Here is a 14177-nt window from a genome sequence, read left to right on the forward strand (position 1 = left end):
TCCTGGGTCGGAGCTTCATAGCGTGCGTCTGCCCAGGAGCCAGGAGCATGGCGTCTCTCTCAGGCGTCTGCTCCCGAGAGGAGAGCTGTTGAGACTCCGAGCTCACTTCCTCTTCCTCCCAGCATTTTGTTCTGTTTACTCCTCCCACCTATCCTCTAACCAATAAAATGGGCCAGGGCAGTGCCTTTATTAGCCAATGACCTTCCTCCATCATGTGTGGCTATAACTGGACAACAGACTGGATCTTTTGTAAAAAAGAAAGGGTGGCTGGAGAGATGGCTCAGCAGCCCTTCCATAGGACCCGGGTTTATTTCCTAGCAACCACATGGCAGCTCACAACTGCCTGAGAGTCTGTCCACCTCCAGGGAATCCGGCACCCTCGCATAGACATACACGCAGCCAAAACACCAATGCATGTAAAATAAAATAAAGGTTTATCCATCTCCCAGCCCTGGAAGCTGGAAGGTCCAAGGCCAGGAGGAGGGCACATCGGCAAGGGCTTTTTGGCTCTTCAGAGTCCCAAGGTGACACAGGGTGAGAGGGACACATACAAGAGACAGAGCCATTCTTAAGGCATTAATCTGCCCATCCAGAGCCCCCCGACACAGCCACTTTTTAAAGGTCCCATCTCCAAAAGTTGGTCTTAATACCTCTGGGTAGGGATTACATCTCAACTTAAGTTTTAGTGGGTTTATTTTTTATTTTTTTAATATATATTTATTTACTATAGGTACAGGGGCTTATTTATATTTTTTTAATATATATTTATTTACTATAGATACAGTACTCTGCATGTAAGCCTACAGGTCAGAAGAGGGCACAAGATCTCATTACAGATGGTTGCTGGGAATAGAACTCAGGCCCTCTGGAAGAGCAGCCTGTGCTCTTAACCGCCGAACCATCTCTCTAGCCCCCTTAGTAGGTTTATTTTTTAACAGCAGGCTGCCTTCAGTATGAATCACTTGAGCCCCTGACAGTGGAGACTCTCAGTCCTTACCTCTACCCATAGAGGAATATGAATTGTGACTCACGTCAGACACTTAGCAGACACATGGCAATCTGTCAGGGAGAATTCTGATGGCAGGAGTCTCTCACAGCAAATATTCAACTGAACTAACTAATCTTTAAATTATTTCTAACTTTAATTCCTATGAGATTGTGGATTTATAATTGTCTCTTCTCACTATTACAATTTTACAAAATCATGATGTGTTGAAATCAGAATGGTGTCAAGTAAAATACTGGTATTACCTACCTAACCATGCATTACCTGTTTAATTTAATGGTGTGTATTTAAATGAGCTAATTTGCTTTTTTTTTGAAATCCATTGTACAAGAAGAAATAAAAAGAAGGTACTTAAAACCAGGCTGCAAAATGTTCATATAGTATTTAGGGCTTGTAGGCTCTAGTATCTCAACCATGCACTTACTGGATTTTGTGTTAAAAATGGACTTAGTTATATATTTCAACAAATATTTATTTTAAAAAAATAGGCAGCTAGTAGAACTGTCCTGAGGTCTGTGCCTAGCAGTCTTTGCTGTTGAACGTCTCCGACACATTGCCAGTAATCGGGACCACACTCCTTCGTAAAGCCATATGCCCCACCTCTTACCCTAACTTTAGACAATTACAATGCTCTCGTATTTGTTTCTTAACCATTATATTATATTGAAACTTATATTGAAACTTCTATAGCTATAATTCTGTTGTTGTTGTTGTTGTTTGTTGATTTTTGAGACGGGGTTTGTCTGTGAAACCGTTCTGGCTGTCCAGGAACTTTGTAGACCAGGCAGGCCTCGAACTCACAGAGATCAGTCAGCCTCTGCCTCCTGAGCGCTGGGATTAAAGGCATGTACCACAACTGCCTGGCTTGTAATTTTTAAAAAAATGGGTTTAAGTATAATCAAGACACTGGGTTCAGTCACCAGAATTCAAAAGAATATTCCATGTTCATAGAAGATCTAATTAATGTCATGTTATACCAGCACAAATACTGTTTATCACACAGCCAAAGTCTCCTGTGTATCTCCCATACTTTTCACAAGTATATGTGTATTATTTTCTAAAATCATGCTTTTAATCTACTTTTTTTTGTGTGTGCAAGTATGTGTCAAGGTCAGATCTCTTTCCACCATGTGGATCCCAGGGATGGAACTCAAGTGTTTGGTGGCAAGTGCTTTAATCCTCTGAGCCATCTCACTAAACCACGTCTATTCTTTTATTGCTTAGTTATGCATTCCTAAATGATGAAATACTGTTTTTTAAATGGACTCATAATATAAACAGAGTTTTCTTGTTTTGATTACTGGGTTTGGGCCTGTCTGGGCCATTGTGTATGCCTGGGTTCTCTTTTTATCAGCTAGCCTGAAGCCATGTTTTTTGTTTTTCTTTTCTATATCTGCTCAGCACTTCTCTGTCAACCCTGTGGGTGGCAAACAGATAATCTAGACTTCTTCTGTCATTCTGTCTCTGTGGGTGACCCCTGGGGTCGCCTGTGAAATACTATGTTTTATTTCGTTTCGCAGAGTCTCTAATCCAGGATCCAGTGCCCTACTGGGCTTGAACCTAGGCCCTCCAACCTCCAACTTGCTAGACAAGCATTCTGCCAGTGTGCTACATCCTCAGCACACACACACACACACACACACACACACACACACACACCCCACCCTTTTCCTTTCAGTGTTTTGAGACAGGGCCTTGCTTGAACTTACTCTGCAGTACAGGCTAGCCTGGAACTCCCAATTCTTCTTCAGTCTCCTGAGTGTTCAGGCTCTAAATGTGCACAATCATATTGGGCTCATGGGCTTTTTATTTCTGTTTACTTTAGGACACAGTTTTGCTAAGTTTCGCAGGGTGGCCTCAAACATTCAGTCCCGCCTCGGTTTCTCTGGTAACTGGGACTTCATGCACACACCACCACACCCAGTGCAAAGCTCTGAATTTTAATTTTGTCCCTTAACTTTGTGTTTTCCTTCGTGTAGCTTCCTTTGTATTAAAACCAAGAGTTTATCTGAGCCAGGGTATCAGCTTGGAGTGTGTGGCATGTATTGTTTCCAGGATATCAATGTTTTGTTAATAAATCTTTCCTAGCTAGGTTTTATTAAATTATGGATGCATAGAACTGCATGACTAGTCACCCAGTATTTTTCTGTCTTACTTTGGAAGATCCTGAAAGCAAGGAGAAAAAAAACTGTAGCACCCTTCAGGTGTTAAAACTTTATGTAACTCATGTGTAAAAAACTTTAACACACCTTCATGTGGCTATGATGACAGAGATAAAATAGGCCCAAATTCTGCTCCTAAAATGCTCACATGATTATGTGAACCCAGAGGCCTGCATCGAGGGTGGCAATGCAGGAACTGTTATGAGAGATTCCCAGAATGCCTTGCTGAAATCAAGAGTCACAGTGTTCATATCTACCAGTTTAATTTCCTCCTCCAAATTGAAAACAGTTGGGGTTTTTTTTGTCCCTATGATTGTTTTCAAAAGAAAAATGGTAAAATAAAGCAGGCCAGTTTCTTAAAAACATGAATTTATTTTTTCACTTATTTTACATCCTGGCTGCAGCTTCCCCCTCCGTTCTCTCCTCCAACCTTCCTTCTGCCCCCTCCCCATTCACTCCTCCATTTCTATTCAGAAAAGGGCAGGTCTCCCATGAATATTAACAAAATATGGTGTATCAACTTGCAGTAAGACTATAAGGCTGGGCTAGGCAACCCAGTATGAGGAACAGGGTCCCAAAAGCCAGTAAAAAAGAGTCAGAGACAGCCCCTGCTCCCACTGTCGGGAGTCCCACAAGAGGACCAAGCTACAGAACTGTCACATATATGCAGAGTGCCTAGGTCAGTCCCATGTAGGTTCCCTGGTTGTCAGTTCAGAGTCTGTGAGTTATGTCACCTATGAACCCAGGTTAGTTGACTGGAGTTTTCCTTGACACCACCCCACCCCATCCCACACCCTCAGCTCCTGCTACCCTTCCTCCCCCTCTTCTCCAGGATTCCTAGAGCTTCACCTAGTGTTGGGCTGTGGGTCTGCATCTGTTCCCATCAGTTGCTGGATGCAGCATCTCTGATGACAACCGGGCTAGGCACCATCTGGTCATAGGAGATGTCAGTTTAGGCTCTGTATCTGCTGTTGTTAGGAGTCTCAGCTAGGGTCAGCAGGCCAGGTTGTAATGGCTGACGTGATGCGATGTGTCTAAGAAAACACAGGCTCCTGCTTTTTTTTATATAATTTTTTATACTTATTTATTTATTATGTATACAATACTCTGTCTGTGTGTATGCCTGCAGGCCAGAGGAGGGCACCAGACCTCATTATAGATGGTTGTGAACCACCATGTGGTTGCTGGGAATTGAACTTAGGACCTTTGGAAGAACAGGCAATGCTCTTAACCTCTGAGCCATCTTTCCAGCCCAGGCTCCTGCTTTTTAAATCAATGCTTTTAAACCACACCACTAAAACTCAGTTCCAAAATTTTGCCGGGCATTACCGTCATTTTCACACCTGGTTTTGTGGCTCTCCCTCTCCAGCTGGGCAACCAGGGTGACATCTGCTTTCCTGTACTGTTGTTGTCTACTATTCTGCAGGGTTAGTGTCTGTTTGCAGCATGGCTCTCAACCTTCCTACTGTTGTGACCCTTTAACACCGGGTTCCTCATGTTGTGCTGACCCCAACCATAAAATTATCTCCATTGCTAATGCATAACTGTAACTTTGCTACTGTTATGAATCATAATGTAAACATCTGCTCTGCAGGATATCTGATGTGTGACCCCTGTGGGTCATTCAACACCCCAAAGTGGTTGTGACCCACAGGTTGAGAACCCCTGGTTACTCCCACTGTGGGAAGATAGTGCTTAGATCTGAGATTATAGCAGGAGAGTGCATGCTGTTAGCAGGCCTGTATGGGATCATCTGAGCAGGAGAAGCCTACACATGGGTTTTATTTATTTATTTTTAGTTTTTCGAGACAGGGTTTCTCTGTAGCTTTGCAGCCTGTCCTGGCACTAGCTCTTGTAGACCAGGCTGGCCTCGAACTCACAGAGATCCGCCTGCCTCTGCCTCCCGAGTACTGGGATTAAAGGCGTGCGCCACCACTGCCGGGCTGGATTTTACACATTGGAGAAGAAGGGCGACTTTTGATAGGCTCCTGGGGGAGAGGTGTGGCAAGGTGAACTGTGGACCAGCAGTCTGCATTTCCTGGCAGGCGCTGCTGGTGTAGACAGATGCTGGCTCCTGAGAAAGAGTGCTGAAATGTTCTACCCTTTCCCAAACCAAGCTGCTCCGTGTCAGGGTTTAACACCCCGAGCCAAGAGGTAGTCGTCCCCCCCCCCAAAAAAAAAAGTTTTGTTTGCCAAAGTTTTGCCTGGTGAGAGGCAACACACACACACACACACACACACATACCCACACACATACACACACACATCTGCTCACTCCAGATAGGGAACCCACAAATGACCAAAGTATGGACACCAAAGTCCAACTGTGTGAACCAGTGAGTTTTACTGGGTCACCTACGAGAGTATGGATGAAGGGTCACTTACAGGAGCACAAACGACCTAAGTCAGCTGCATCACCAAGGACCCCAGCATGGGTGACAGCTCACAAAGCGGAGAACCTGGAGCCCTGCAGGCAGCTCAGCAGGTGCGAGAGTGTCCTTTCCAAGTGGCTCTGACCTAAGCCTCTTCCAGGCGGCTGAGCGGTTTCTGCTTCTCCCGGGCAGCTGGTCTTGGCTGAGAGTCTATTCTGCGGCTTAGCTCCTCTGCTCCTGGCAGCTTCTCTTAGACTGAGCCGGCTCTCAGCTTGTACGATTTACTCCGGTAGAGAATCTGGTCAGTTTCAGGGTCTTCTTGAATATATGGAGCTTCTCTGCAGGGTGGAGTGTTTCAATCTCAGAAGAATCTGTTTAGGGACACCAAGGTTCCTAACACAAGCTACACAAGCTAGCATATCCCCCCCCCCCCCCCCCCCCCCCGGGATGCAAGATCTGGTAGTAGGCAGGAATAGTGTCTTGTCTTCCCATTAGGGGATCTAATGCCCTCTCACTTCTGTCCTTAGGATCCCAACCAGCTGATCCGTGCCAGTGCCCTCCGTGTCCTCTCTAGCATCCGTGTACCCATCATAGTGCCCATCATGATGCTAGCCATCAAGGAAGCTGCCTCGGACATGTCACCCTACGTTCGGAAAACAGCTGCTCATGCCATCCCCAAACTTTACAGGTCTGCCCCGCCTTTGCCCTTCGTCCTCCAGGGTCCTCAGTTCCTAAGCCCCAAGCTCACCCATGACCTTACCGCGATCATGCAGGCTGGAGTAAGACAGTTTGGGGATCCAACAAACACAGGGCGAGTGGGTCTCTGTGCCTGAGGATTGCGTGGCTGGGGACGCTGTTGGGAAGCCTGGGAACAGGAAGGGACATCTTCCCCGCCATTGTTCTCCCTCAGTTTGGACTCTGATCAGAAGGACCAGCTGATAGAAGTCATTGAGAAGCTTCTGGCAGACAAGACCACGGTGAGTGCATTATGAGAAGACCGGACAGAAGCTGGTTCTGGTTCCTCTGCCTTTGCCTTTCACAACCTCTTACCTTGCTTCCCCAGCTGGTGGCGGGCAGTGTAGTGATGGCGTTTGAGGAGGTCTGTCCGGAGCGCATTGACCTGATTCATAAAAACTACCGGAAGCTCTGCAACCTACTCATTGACGTGGAGGAGTGGGGCCAAGTCGTGATCATCAGCATGCTCACGCGCTATGCGCGCACACAGTTCTTGAGCCCCACGCAGAACGTGAGTTCTAGAATCCATTCCGGCGGAGGGGAGGGAAGTCACCCCGGGAAGGCGCCCACAGACCCAGTCATGTCCCTTGTAGGAGTCCTTGCTAGAGGAGAATCCCGAGAAGGCTTTCTATGGCTCCGAGGAAGACGAGGCTAAAGGTCCCGGTTCGGAGGAGGCAGCCACTGCCGCGCTGCCGGCTCGCAAGCCATATGTTATGGATCCGGATCATCGGCTGCTGCTGCGCAACACCAAGCCGCTGCTGCAGAGCCGCAGCGCCGCTGTGGTCATGGCCGTGGCGCAGCTTTACTTCCATCTGGCGCCCAAGGCGGAGGTGGGCGTCATCGCCAAGGCGCTGGTACGCCTGCTGCGCAGCCACAGGTGCGGGAAGCCCCGCCCCTCGGCTGCCCGAGCCCATGCTCATCCCGCCCCCCCCCCCCATTCCTTCCTCCCTACTCTTTGGCAACCTGGCTTCCCCGACCCACGGCCCCTCGCCCCAATTGAGGGGTTCAGAACCCTCTGACCCATCCTCTCCACAGCGAGGTGCAGTACGTAGTGCTCCAGAATGTGGCCACCATGTCCATCAAGCGCCGGGTGAGCATGCATTCAAGGCCCGCTCTGGACCCTGCGGGCTCTGTGGGAGCTGTTGGGACAGAGGGTGGGAGCATGGAGGACCAGGGAATTGGGGTGGGATGAAGAGGGTTGTAGATAAAGGTAGGGGGGTTAACGCTGTGTGCAGGGTATAGGTTTTCAAGACCCCAAACGCAAACCAGGAGCAGGATTTAGACCCTGAAGGGGCGATGGGGAGGTGGGTGCCCAGTGAGAAAAAAAATAAGTCAAGAGTTAAGGTGGATGGAGGGCATGGGGGCAAGGATGAGCATTTTGAGGTTTTAAGGGACATAGGGCCTGTGCTGGGAGGGGCAGGTGTGTCTGAGGCAAAGCTAGGGTTGTGGTGGAGATTTCCAGGAATGCTCTCTTTCCTCAGGGTATGTTTGAACCCTACCTGAAGAGCTTCTACATTAGGTCCACAGACCCCACCCAGATCAAGATCCTGAAGGTGAGTGCTGGACAGTGTGCATGGCCCCGGATTCCTGCTTGCCTGGTTGAATGCCAGCTGGGCTAACTAATGCTGGCCACGTTGGTGCTGGCCTCTTTCTGGAGCTGAGCACAGCTCCAGGCTTGGGTGGTGGGAAACTGCCCCTGGTGGTGGGGGACTGCCTCTGGTTTGGGTCACAGGACAAAACTGGGGAGACGCAGCACACAGGCCTGCTCATCCCAGAGAGGGACACCACGACAAATCAAGGTACAGATGTCATCCAAGTCCACCTGGGTGAACCAGTGCGTTTTACTGGGTCACCTACAAGAGTATGGGTGAGGGATCACTTTCAGGAGCACAAATGGCTCAAGACAGCTGCATCACCAAGGTCCCCCCCAGAAGCTGGGAACAGGAAGCATAGTGCACAGCCTGCAGGCAGCTCAACAGATGGGAGAATGTCCTTTCCAAGTGACTCTGGTCTAAACCTCTTCCAGGCAGCTGGGTGGTTCTGCTTCTCCCAGGCAGCTGGGCTGGTCTCAGAGTCTTTGCCGCTTGGCTTGGCTGAGACTCTACTTTGCAGCTTAGCTACTCCGATCCTGGCAGCTTCTCTTAGATGGAGAGGGATTCTCAGCGTGTATGTTTACTCTGCTAGGGAGGGGCCTAGTGAATCCTGTTTCAGATTCTTCTTGAAAATGTTGTGAGTTGTTTCCCTTCCTGCTTCAGGAGCTTCCTGCAGGAGGCAATGTTTCAATCCTGGAGGAAACAGTTAGAGCACTGTCTAGTGTGCACCAGACACTTCCCAGAAAGACTCTGTTTTCATAATCACCCCCAAAGTGTGTAGGCTCCAGGCAGTGGTGTTGCTCCCGTGCAGTCACCTGGGTGTGCTGCCGTGCTTTCTTTCCCTCTCGGTTTCCTGTCTCTCACATCCCAGCCCCTTCTGACTTTCCAGCACACGCGCGGCCAACAGGGACAGTGTTGACAGCTGTATTACCATTCCACTCCCATCCTATTACGTCGATCAAACAGTGGCTAACTTTCCTATCTCTGATCCTAGATGTATGGACTCAAGGGACCTCAAGGGGAGGATACTTGCCTAGTATGCACAAGACTCTGGGATTGATCCCCAGTACTCCATAACCAGGGTGAAGTAGCACATATCTGTAATCCTAGCACTCAGGTGGTAGAAGCAGAAGCATCAAGAGTTCAAGATCATTCTTGGCCACATATCAAGGTCGAGGCCAACTTAGGCTACTTGAGATGCTGTCTCAAAACAAAACGACAAACAGGTATAGATCCAGGGGTTCAAGGTGAAGCAAATGAGTCAGAGACCCTGCTTTTGTTGAGATTATAGTCTTGTGGAGGGGGGAGGCATTAAGCAGCTAATCACAAGACAGTCACAAAAATACATCAATGAAATGTGTCAAGAGAGAAGAGTGCGGAGAGATATAGATAGGAGGCGTTAGGGCTGGAGAGGTGTCTCAGCTGTTAAGAGCACTGGCTGCTCTTCCAGAGGACCTGGGTTCCATTCCAAGCACCCACAACGAGGGCTCATGTCCGCTTGTACAACTCTAATTTCACAGAATCCAGTGCCCTCTTCTGGCCTCTGCAGGTATTGCATGAACAAGGTACATAGATGAAACAGCATTCGCAGAAAATTCGAGACCAGCCTGGTCTACAGAGCTAGTTTCAGGACAGGCTCCAAAACCACAGAGAAACCCTGTCTCGAAAAGACCAAAAAAAAAAAAAAATAAAATAAAATAAATTTTTAAAAAAATATTCAGAATTAGAATAGTGCCACCATCCTTTGAATCAAGGAAGATTTCCTTGATAAGGTGGAGTCTGAACCGAGACCTGGTATATGAAGGTGAATTCCCTAAGTCAATGCAGGGTCAGACATGGGAAGACCTGCTCCATGCTCATGGTTTGCCAAGACTCCGAGACAGGAAGCAGGAAGAGTGGCCAGGTCTTTCAGAGACTGCTTTCTATCCTATGTTCCTACTTCATCTCTTCTTTGTCGGGGACTTCATTGAGGAGGCACATTGATCCTCTTGTGCATTTCCACAGCACTGAGCATGTGCAAAACTCCCTTGAGTATTGCTTTCTAGTCTATAAAGTCTGTACAGTAAAAGCCCAGACAACCTGATGACCACACTGGCCACTTTCTGCCTCTCTGCCTCTCCCTGCAGCTGGAAGTGCTAACCAACCTGGCCAATGAGACCAACATCCCCACCGTTCTACGGGAATTCCAGGTACAAGCCATGGGCTAACCTATAGCCAGCAGCCCCGGGCAGGGTGCCCAGCAGATCCTTATTACCCAGTGAGAGTTGGCCTGATGGGTCTCACCTTCAGCAAGAGCCCCAAGCTGCAGAAACTGTGGCCTTAGGTCCCCCTTCCAGTACTTTCTGTTGGCTTAGGGCTGAGCACTCCCCTGATGTCGTTTGGTGATGTCATAGTCCTCCAAGACTTAATCTCTGGCATGATGAATTATAAAATAAGGGATCACTGGAAGGTCATCCTTAAGCCCTTCGCTGTGGGGTCACTACTTACTGGATGTCACTGTGTCCTGGTATCCCACAGACCTACATCCGCAGCATGGACAAAGACTTTGTGGCAGCCACCATCCAGGCCATTGGACGATGTGCAACGAACATAGGCCGAGTCCGCGACACCTGCCTCAATGGCTTGGTACAGCTTCTGTCCAACCGCGATGGTCAGTGTTTGCCTGGAGAAGTGCTTGGCCTTGGCCGTGTATGTGTGTGTGCTTGAATGTCTGACCCCGCTGGCCAGCGGGTATTCCCTTGTGTGTCTCGGTACAACGTCCGTCTGCTTTGGTTAGTGTCCAGGTATTGCTGTAACTGGAGGGCTGCTTGAGACGTGCAGGGAGCTGAGGAAGAGGATGGCCAAGGGCATTGCAGGTGTGCCTGTCCGCCTTGGTGCAGCCATTCGTCTGTTGTGGGGCTCACGTTCTCATTCTTATTCCCTAGAGCTTGTGGTCGCAGAGTCCGTGGTGGTCATTAAGAAGCTGCTGCAGATGCAGCCGGCGCAGCACGGGGAAATCATCAAACACTTGGCAAAGCTCACAGACAACATCCAGGTGAGGGAGCAACTCCACGTTCTCAGCCTGCCCCAACGTGGTCCCCGTGGTTTCTTTTTAAAGAGTTATTGTGCTTTTAAAGTGTGTGTGTGTGTGTGTGTGTGTGTGTGTGTATGTGTGCATGCGTGCCAGTGCCTGCAGAGGCCAGGCCAGAAGCTTCAGATTCCTGGAGCTAGAGTTACAGGCAACTGTGCACTGCCCAGCATGGGTGCTGGGAACTGAACTTGGGTCGTCGGCAAGATCGCCAAGTGCTCTTCACTTGGGAGCCATCTTTCTAGCCCTGCCGATGACTTTAAGACCCTGTAACCAAATGCTTTAGCTTCATCCAAATCAACTTCCAAATGGACGCTGGAAGTTCTTCAGGTAGAAGGAGAGCGATTGGACCGTGTGACCTTGTCTAAGAGTATCCCTACGGGGTCCATCACAGAACTCTTCAGCCTTTCCCACCGCTCTTTATTTCCCACCAAAGCTCTCACCAAAGATGGCTGATTGATTAATCCCTTCTTTTTCTGTTGCATTGAAGCGTTTAAATAGCCCTAATTACTGGAGATTCAGAAATACAGACATGGCAGTACAGGAATAAATCTAGAAAACCATGGTTCACGTTAGGGCTTGGCAGCTTTACCTGTGATACTGAAACCATATGGAATAGGGGTTTGTTTATGAAAGGCCCACTTACATTTATTCCCCCTCTACCCCTATCCTCAGACACCTAGAAGACAGTAGGCCAGCACAGATGGCAACCATTTCCTTCGCAGTTCCTCCCACCCACACCAGCCTGTTTCCTCTCGTCCTAATGCCTGCCCGTACCCACAGGTGCCCATGGCACGAGCCAGCATCCTCTGGCTCATCGGAGAGTACTGTGAGCATGTGCCCAAGATTGCGCCTGATGTCCTGAGAAAAATGGCCAAGTCGTTCACAGCGGAGGAGGACATCGTGAAGCTGCAGGTCATCAACCTGGCAGCCAAGCTTTACCTGACCAACTCAAAGCAGGTAAGGAGGGAGAGACATCCCCACGAGCTTTATCTGGACCCCCAAGGGCTGTCCCAGGAAGCATTCCTTTGACTCTCTCCTGCAGGCCTGGACTCTGTTCTGAAAAGACATATTAGGACAGGTAACTAGTCTTGCAGGTAACCAGTGCCTCCCCAGTGTCCAGAGCTATTCCTGAGGCAAGTGGAGTCACCACTGAAGACAGTCTCTTGTGAGGCTGTGTATATTCATGTCTTGATGTTAGAGAGACTTTATCTGTCACCTTTTGGAACATGGGCTCTGAAATGCTTATGCTGATTGAGCTAAGGGAGGGGCTGGCCGTGATGGGCGTTGATGGGAGAACATGTATTCCAGGGGACATGGGTTGTGACCTCTTCCCAAAGGTTGGTGACATCTGGCCTGTCTGTGCCAGGGTTAAGGTCAAGATTGTGTTACAGCCTGGGTGGTGTTGGTAAACAGTGTCTTTTGAAAGGTAAAAGATTATGAGAGGTACTCTGGCCCAGGATGTGGTTCAAGTAAGCTGGAGTATTAGAGCCTTTGGTTATCCAGTATTCCCTGAGACGGCTTATTCCAAGGATAAGGCAGAATGTACAGACCTTTTCAAGGAGCCAGAGACTGCAAACAAGAGGGAAGTTCAGCAATGTTGTTGTCATTCTTAAACTGCTGCTCACAGGCTTACCCTGGCCTGAGGCTTATTTTTACAAATATTTCAATTTGAGCACGTTCATTTACATTCTACATATGGATGCATTCATGCTACCGTGGTAGAGCTGACTGCTTTAAAGCAGTACGCATGGCCTATAAAACCTAAAACTCTCTGACCCTTTCCAGAAAATGCTTGCAGATCCCTGAAACAAAATATCCGGATGAATGGATCAGCTCTACAGTAAAGCGATAGCCCGAGACCGCAGTGTGCCCTCAAAGTGGCTCTTTTGCTGTCCTACGGCAGTCTTGGGATCACAGCACGTGGCATCTTTACTGATGGCTTTGATTCATAGTGCTTGGCCTGAATCCAGGGACTCGAGTTGGGATAGGCTGGGCCACCAAGTGCCAGGCTCTGGTAAAGAGTCAGACAGAAGGGCAGTAGCTACATGTAGAGACAGCAAGTACTGGGTCTTATGTATCAGTGTTGTGGGGAATCAACCCTGAGAGAGTGAGCAGCATGGGGAAGCAATTATGTAGGTGCTGTCTTGTTTGGAAGGGAGGAAGGAGCAGGCTGGGGGACCTAGAGAGTGTCACTCAGTGGTAGAGCACATGCATAGCATGCACAAAGCTCTGGTCCTCTGGGTTCAGCTCCCAACACCCGAAGGAAGCAAACCAAGCAAAGGGGCATAATCAGCGCTCGCGCAGTGGGGAGTGTGGCATGCTCAGAATTCAGCCAGGGTCCTGAGGTCACTGTGTTTTTATAACCTTGGGCCTGTCTGCGTGGCAGTTGTCACTGTCATGGTGGGTGGTGACAGTTGATGACTTCTCCTCCTTCTTCTCCTTCTCCTCTTTCTCCTTTTTTGTTGTCAGGGTCTTTGTGTAACAGTCCTGGCTGCCCTGGAACTCATTTTGTAGACTAGTCTGGCCTCATAATCATAGCGATGCCCCTCCCTCGGCCTCCCCAGTGTAGCTGCCACTCGGGTATAAGCCACAGTTGACTTCTTTACTGGTTTCTTTGAGTCACAGTGGGTAGTGTTACCCCAGGGACTCAAGCAAGGGAGGCAGGCCACCAAGTGTTGGGACTCTGAGTAGTCATCACTGCTAACTACACGTGCATTCATTCATTCATGCACCCTGTTTTCTAGATGGTTCCCTTAGGTGTGGGCATGGTAATGCCATATTTTAATCCTGTAAGCTTTTAGTAGCTTCATGATAAATTACTATCAACTTAGTGGCTTAAGATAATGTCGATATTTTCTTTCAGTTTTTATGGGTCAAGAACCTGTTATGACTCAGTTGGGTCTTATGCAAGACTGTCCTAGAAGTGTAGGCCAAGGCTGGGTTTCCACCTGGAGGCTATGCTGAATACAGGTTCACGTCCCAGCTCACACAATGTTAGGTTCACGTCCCGGCTTACACAATGTCAGGGTCACGTCCCGGCTCACACAATGTCAGGGTCACGTCCCGGCTCACACAATGTCAGGGTCACGTCCCAGCTCACACAATGTTCCAGCTCACACAGTGTGAGGTTCACGTCCTGGCTCACACAATGTCAGGTTCACGTCCCGGCTCAGACAATGTCAGGGTCACGTCCCGGCTCACACAGTGTCAGGTTCATGTTCTGGCTCACACAATGCCAGC

At 48.9% G+C, this 14177-nt stretch overlaps 1 protein-coding gene across 2 annotated transcripts in view; it reads left to right on the plus strand.

The window, feature by feature from the left end:
* Window positions 1-14177, plus strand: part of Ap3b2 (adaptor related protein complex 3 subunit beta 2) — a 34659-nt gene that overhangs the window by 10592 nt on the left and 9890 nt on the right. For both annotated transcript variants that reach the window (XM_041653819.1, XM_041653828.1), the window contains 10 exons: window positions 6068-6228; window positions 6451-6517; window positions 6604-6786; window positions 6869-7152; window positions 7311-7365; window positions 7757-7828; window positions 9994-10056; window positions 10385-10517; window positions 10792-10901; window positions 11718-11894. In XM_041653819.1, the coding sequence (XP_041509753.1) occupies window positions 6068-6228; window positions 6451-6517; window positions 6604-6786; window positions 6869-7152; window positions 7311-7365; window positions 7757-7828; window positions 9994-10056; window positions 10385-10517; window positions 10792-10901; window positions 11718-11894 (1305 nt within the window). The remainder of the gene's footprint in view (window positions 1-6067; window positions 6229-6450; window positions 6518-6603; window positions 6787-6868; window positions 7153-7310; window positions 7366-7756; window positions 7829-9993; window positions 10057-10384; window positions 10518-10791; window positions 10902-11717; window positions 11895-14177) is intronic.

This window comes from Microtus oregoni, unplaced genomic scaffold, assembly GCF_018167655.1.
Source record: "Microtus oregoni isolate MIOR12 unplaced genomic scaffold, Mior012 000000F_ref0000247, whole genome shotgun sequence".
NCBI classification, from domain to species: domain Eukaryota; kingdom Metazoa; phylum Chordata; class Mammalia; order Rodentia; family Cricetidae; genus Microtus; species Microtus oregoni.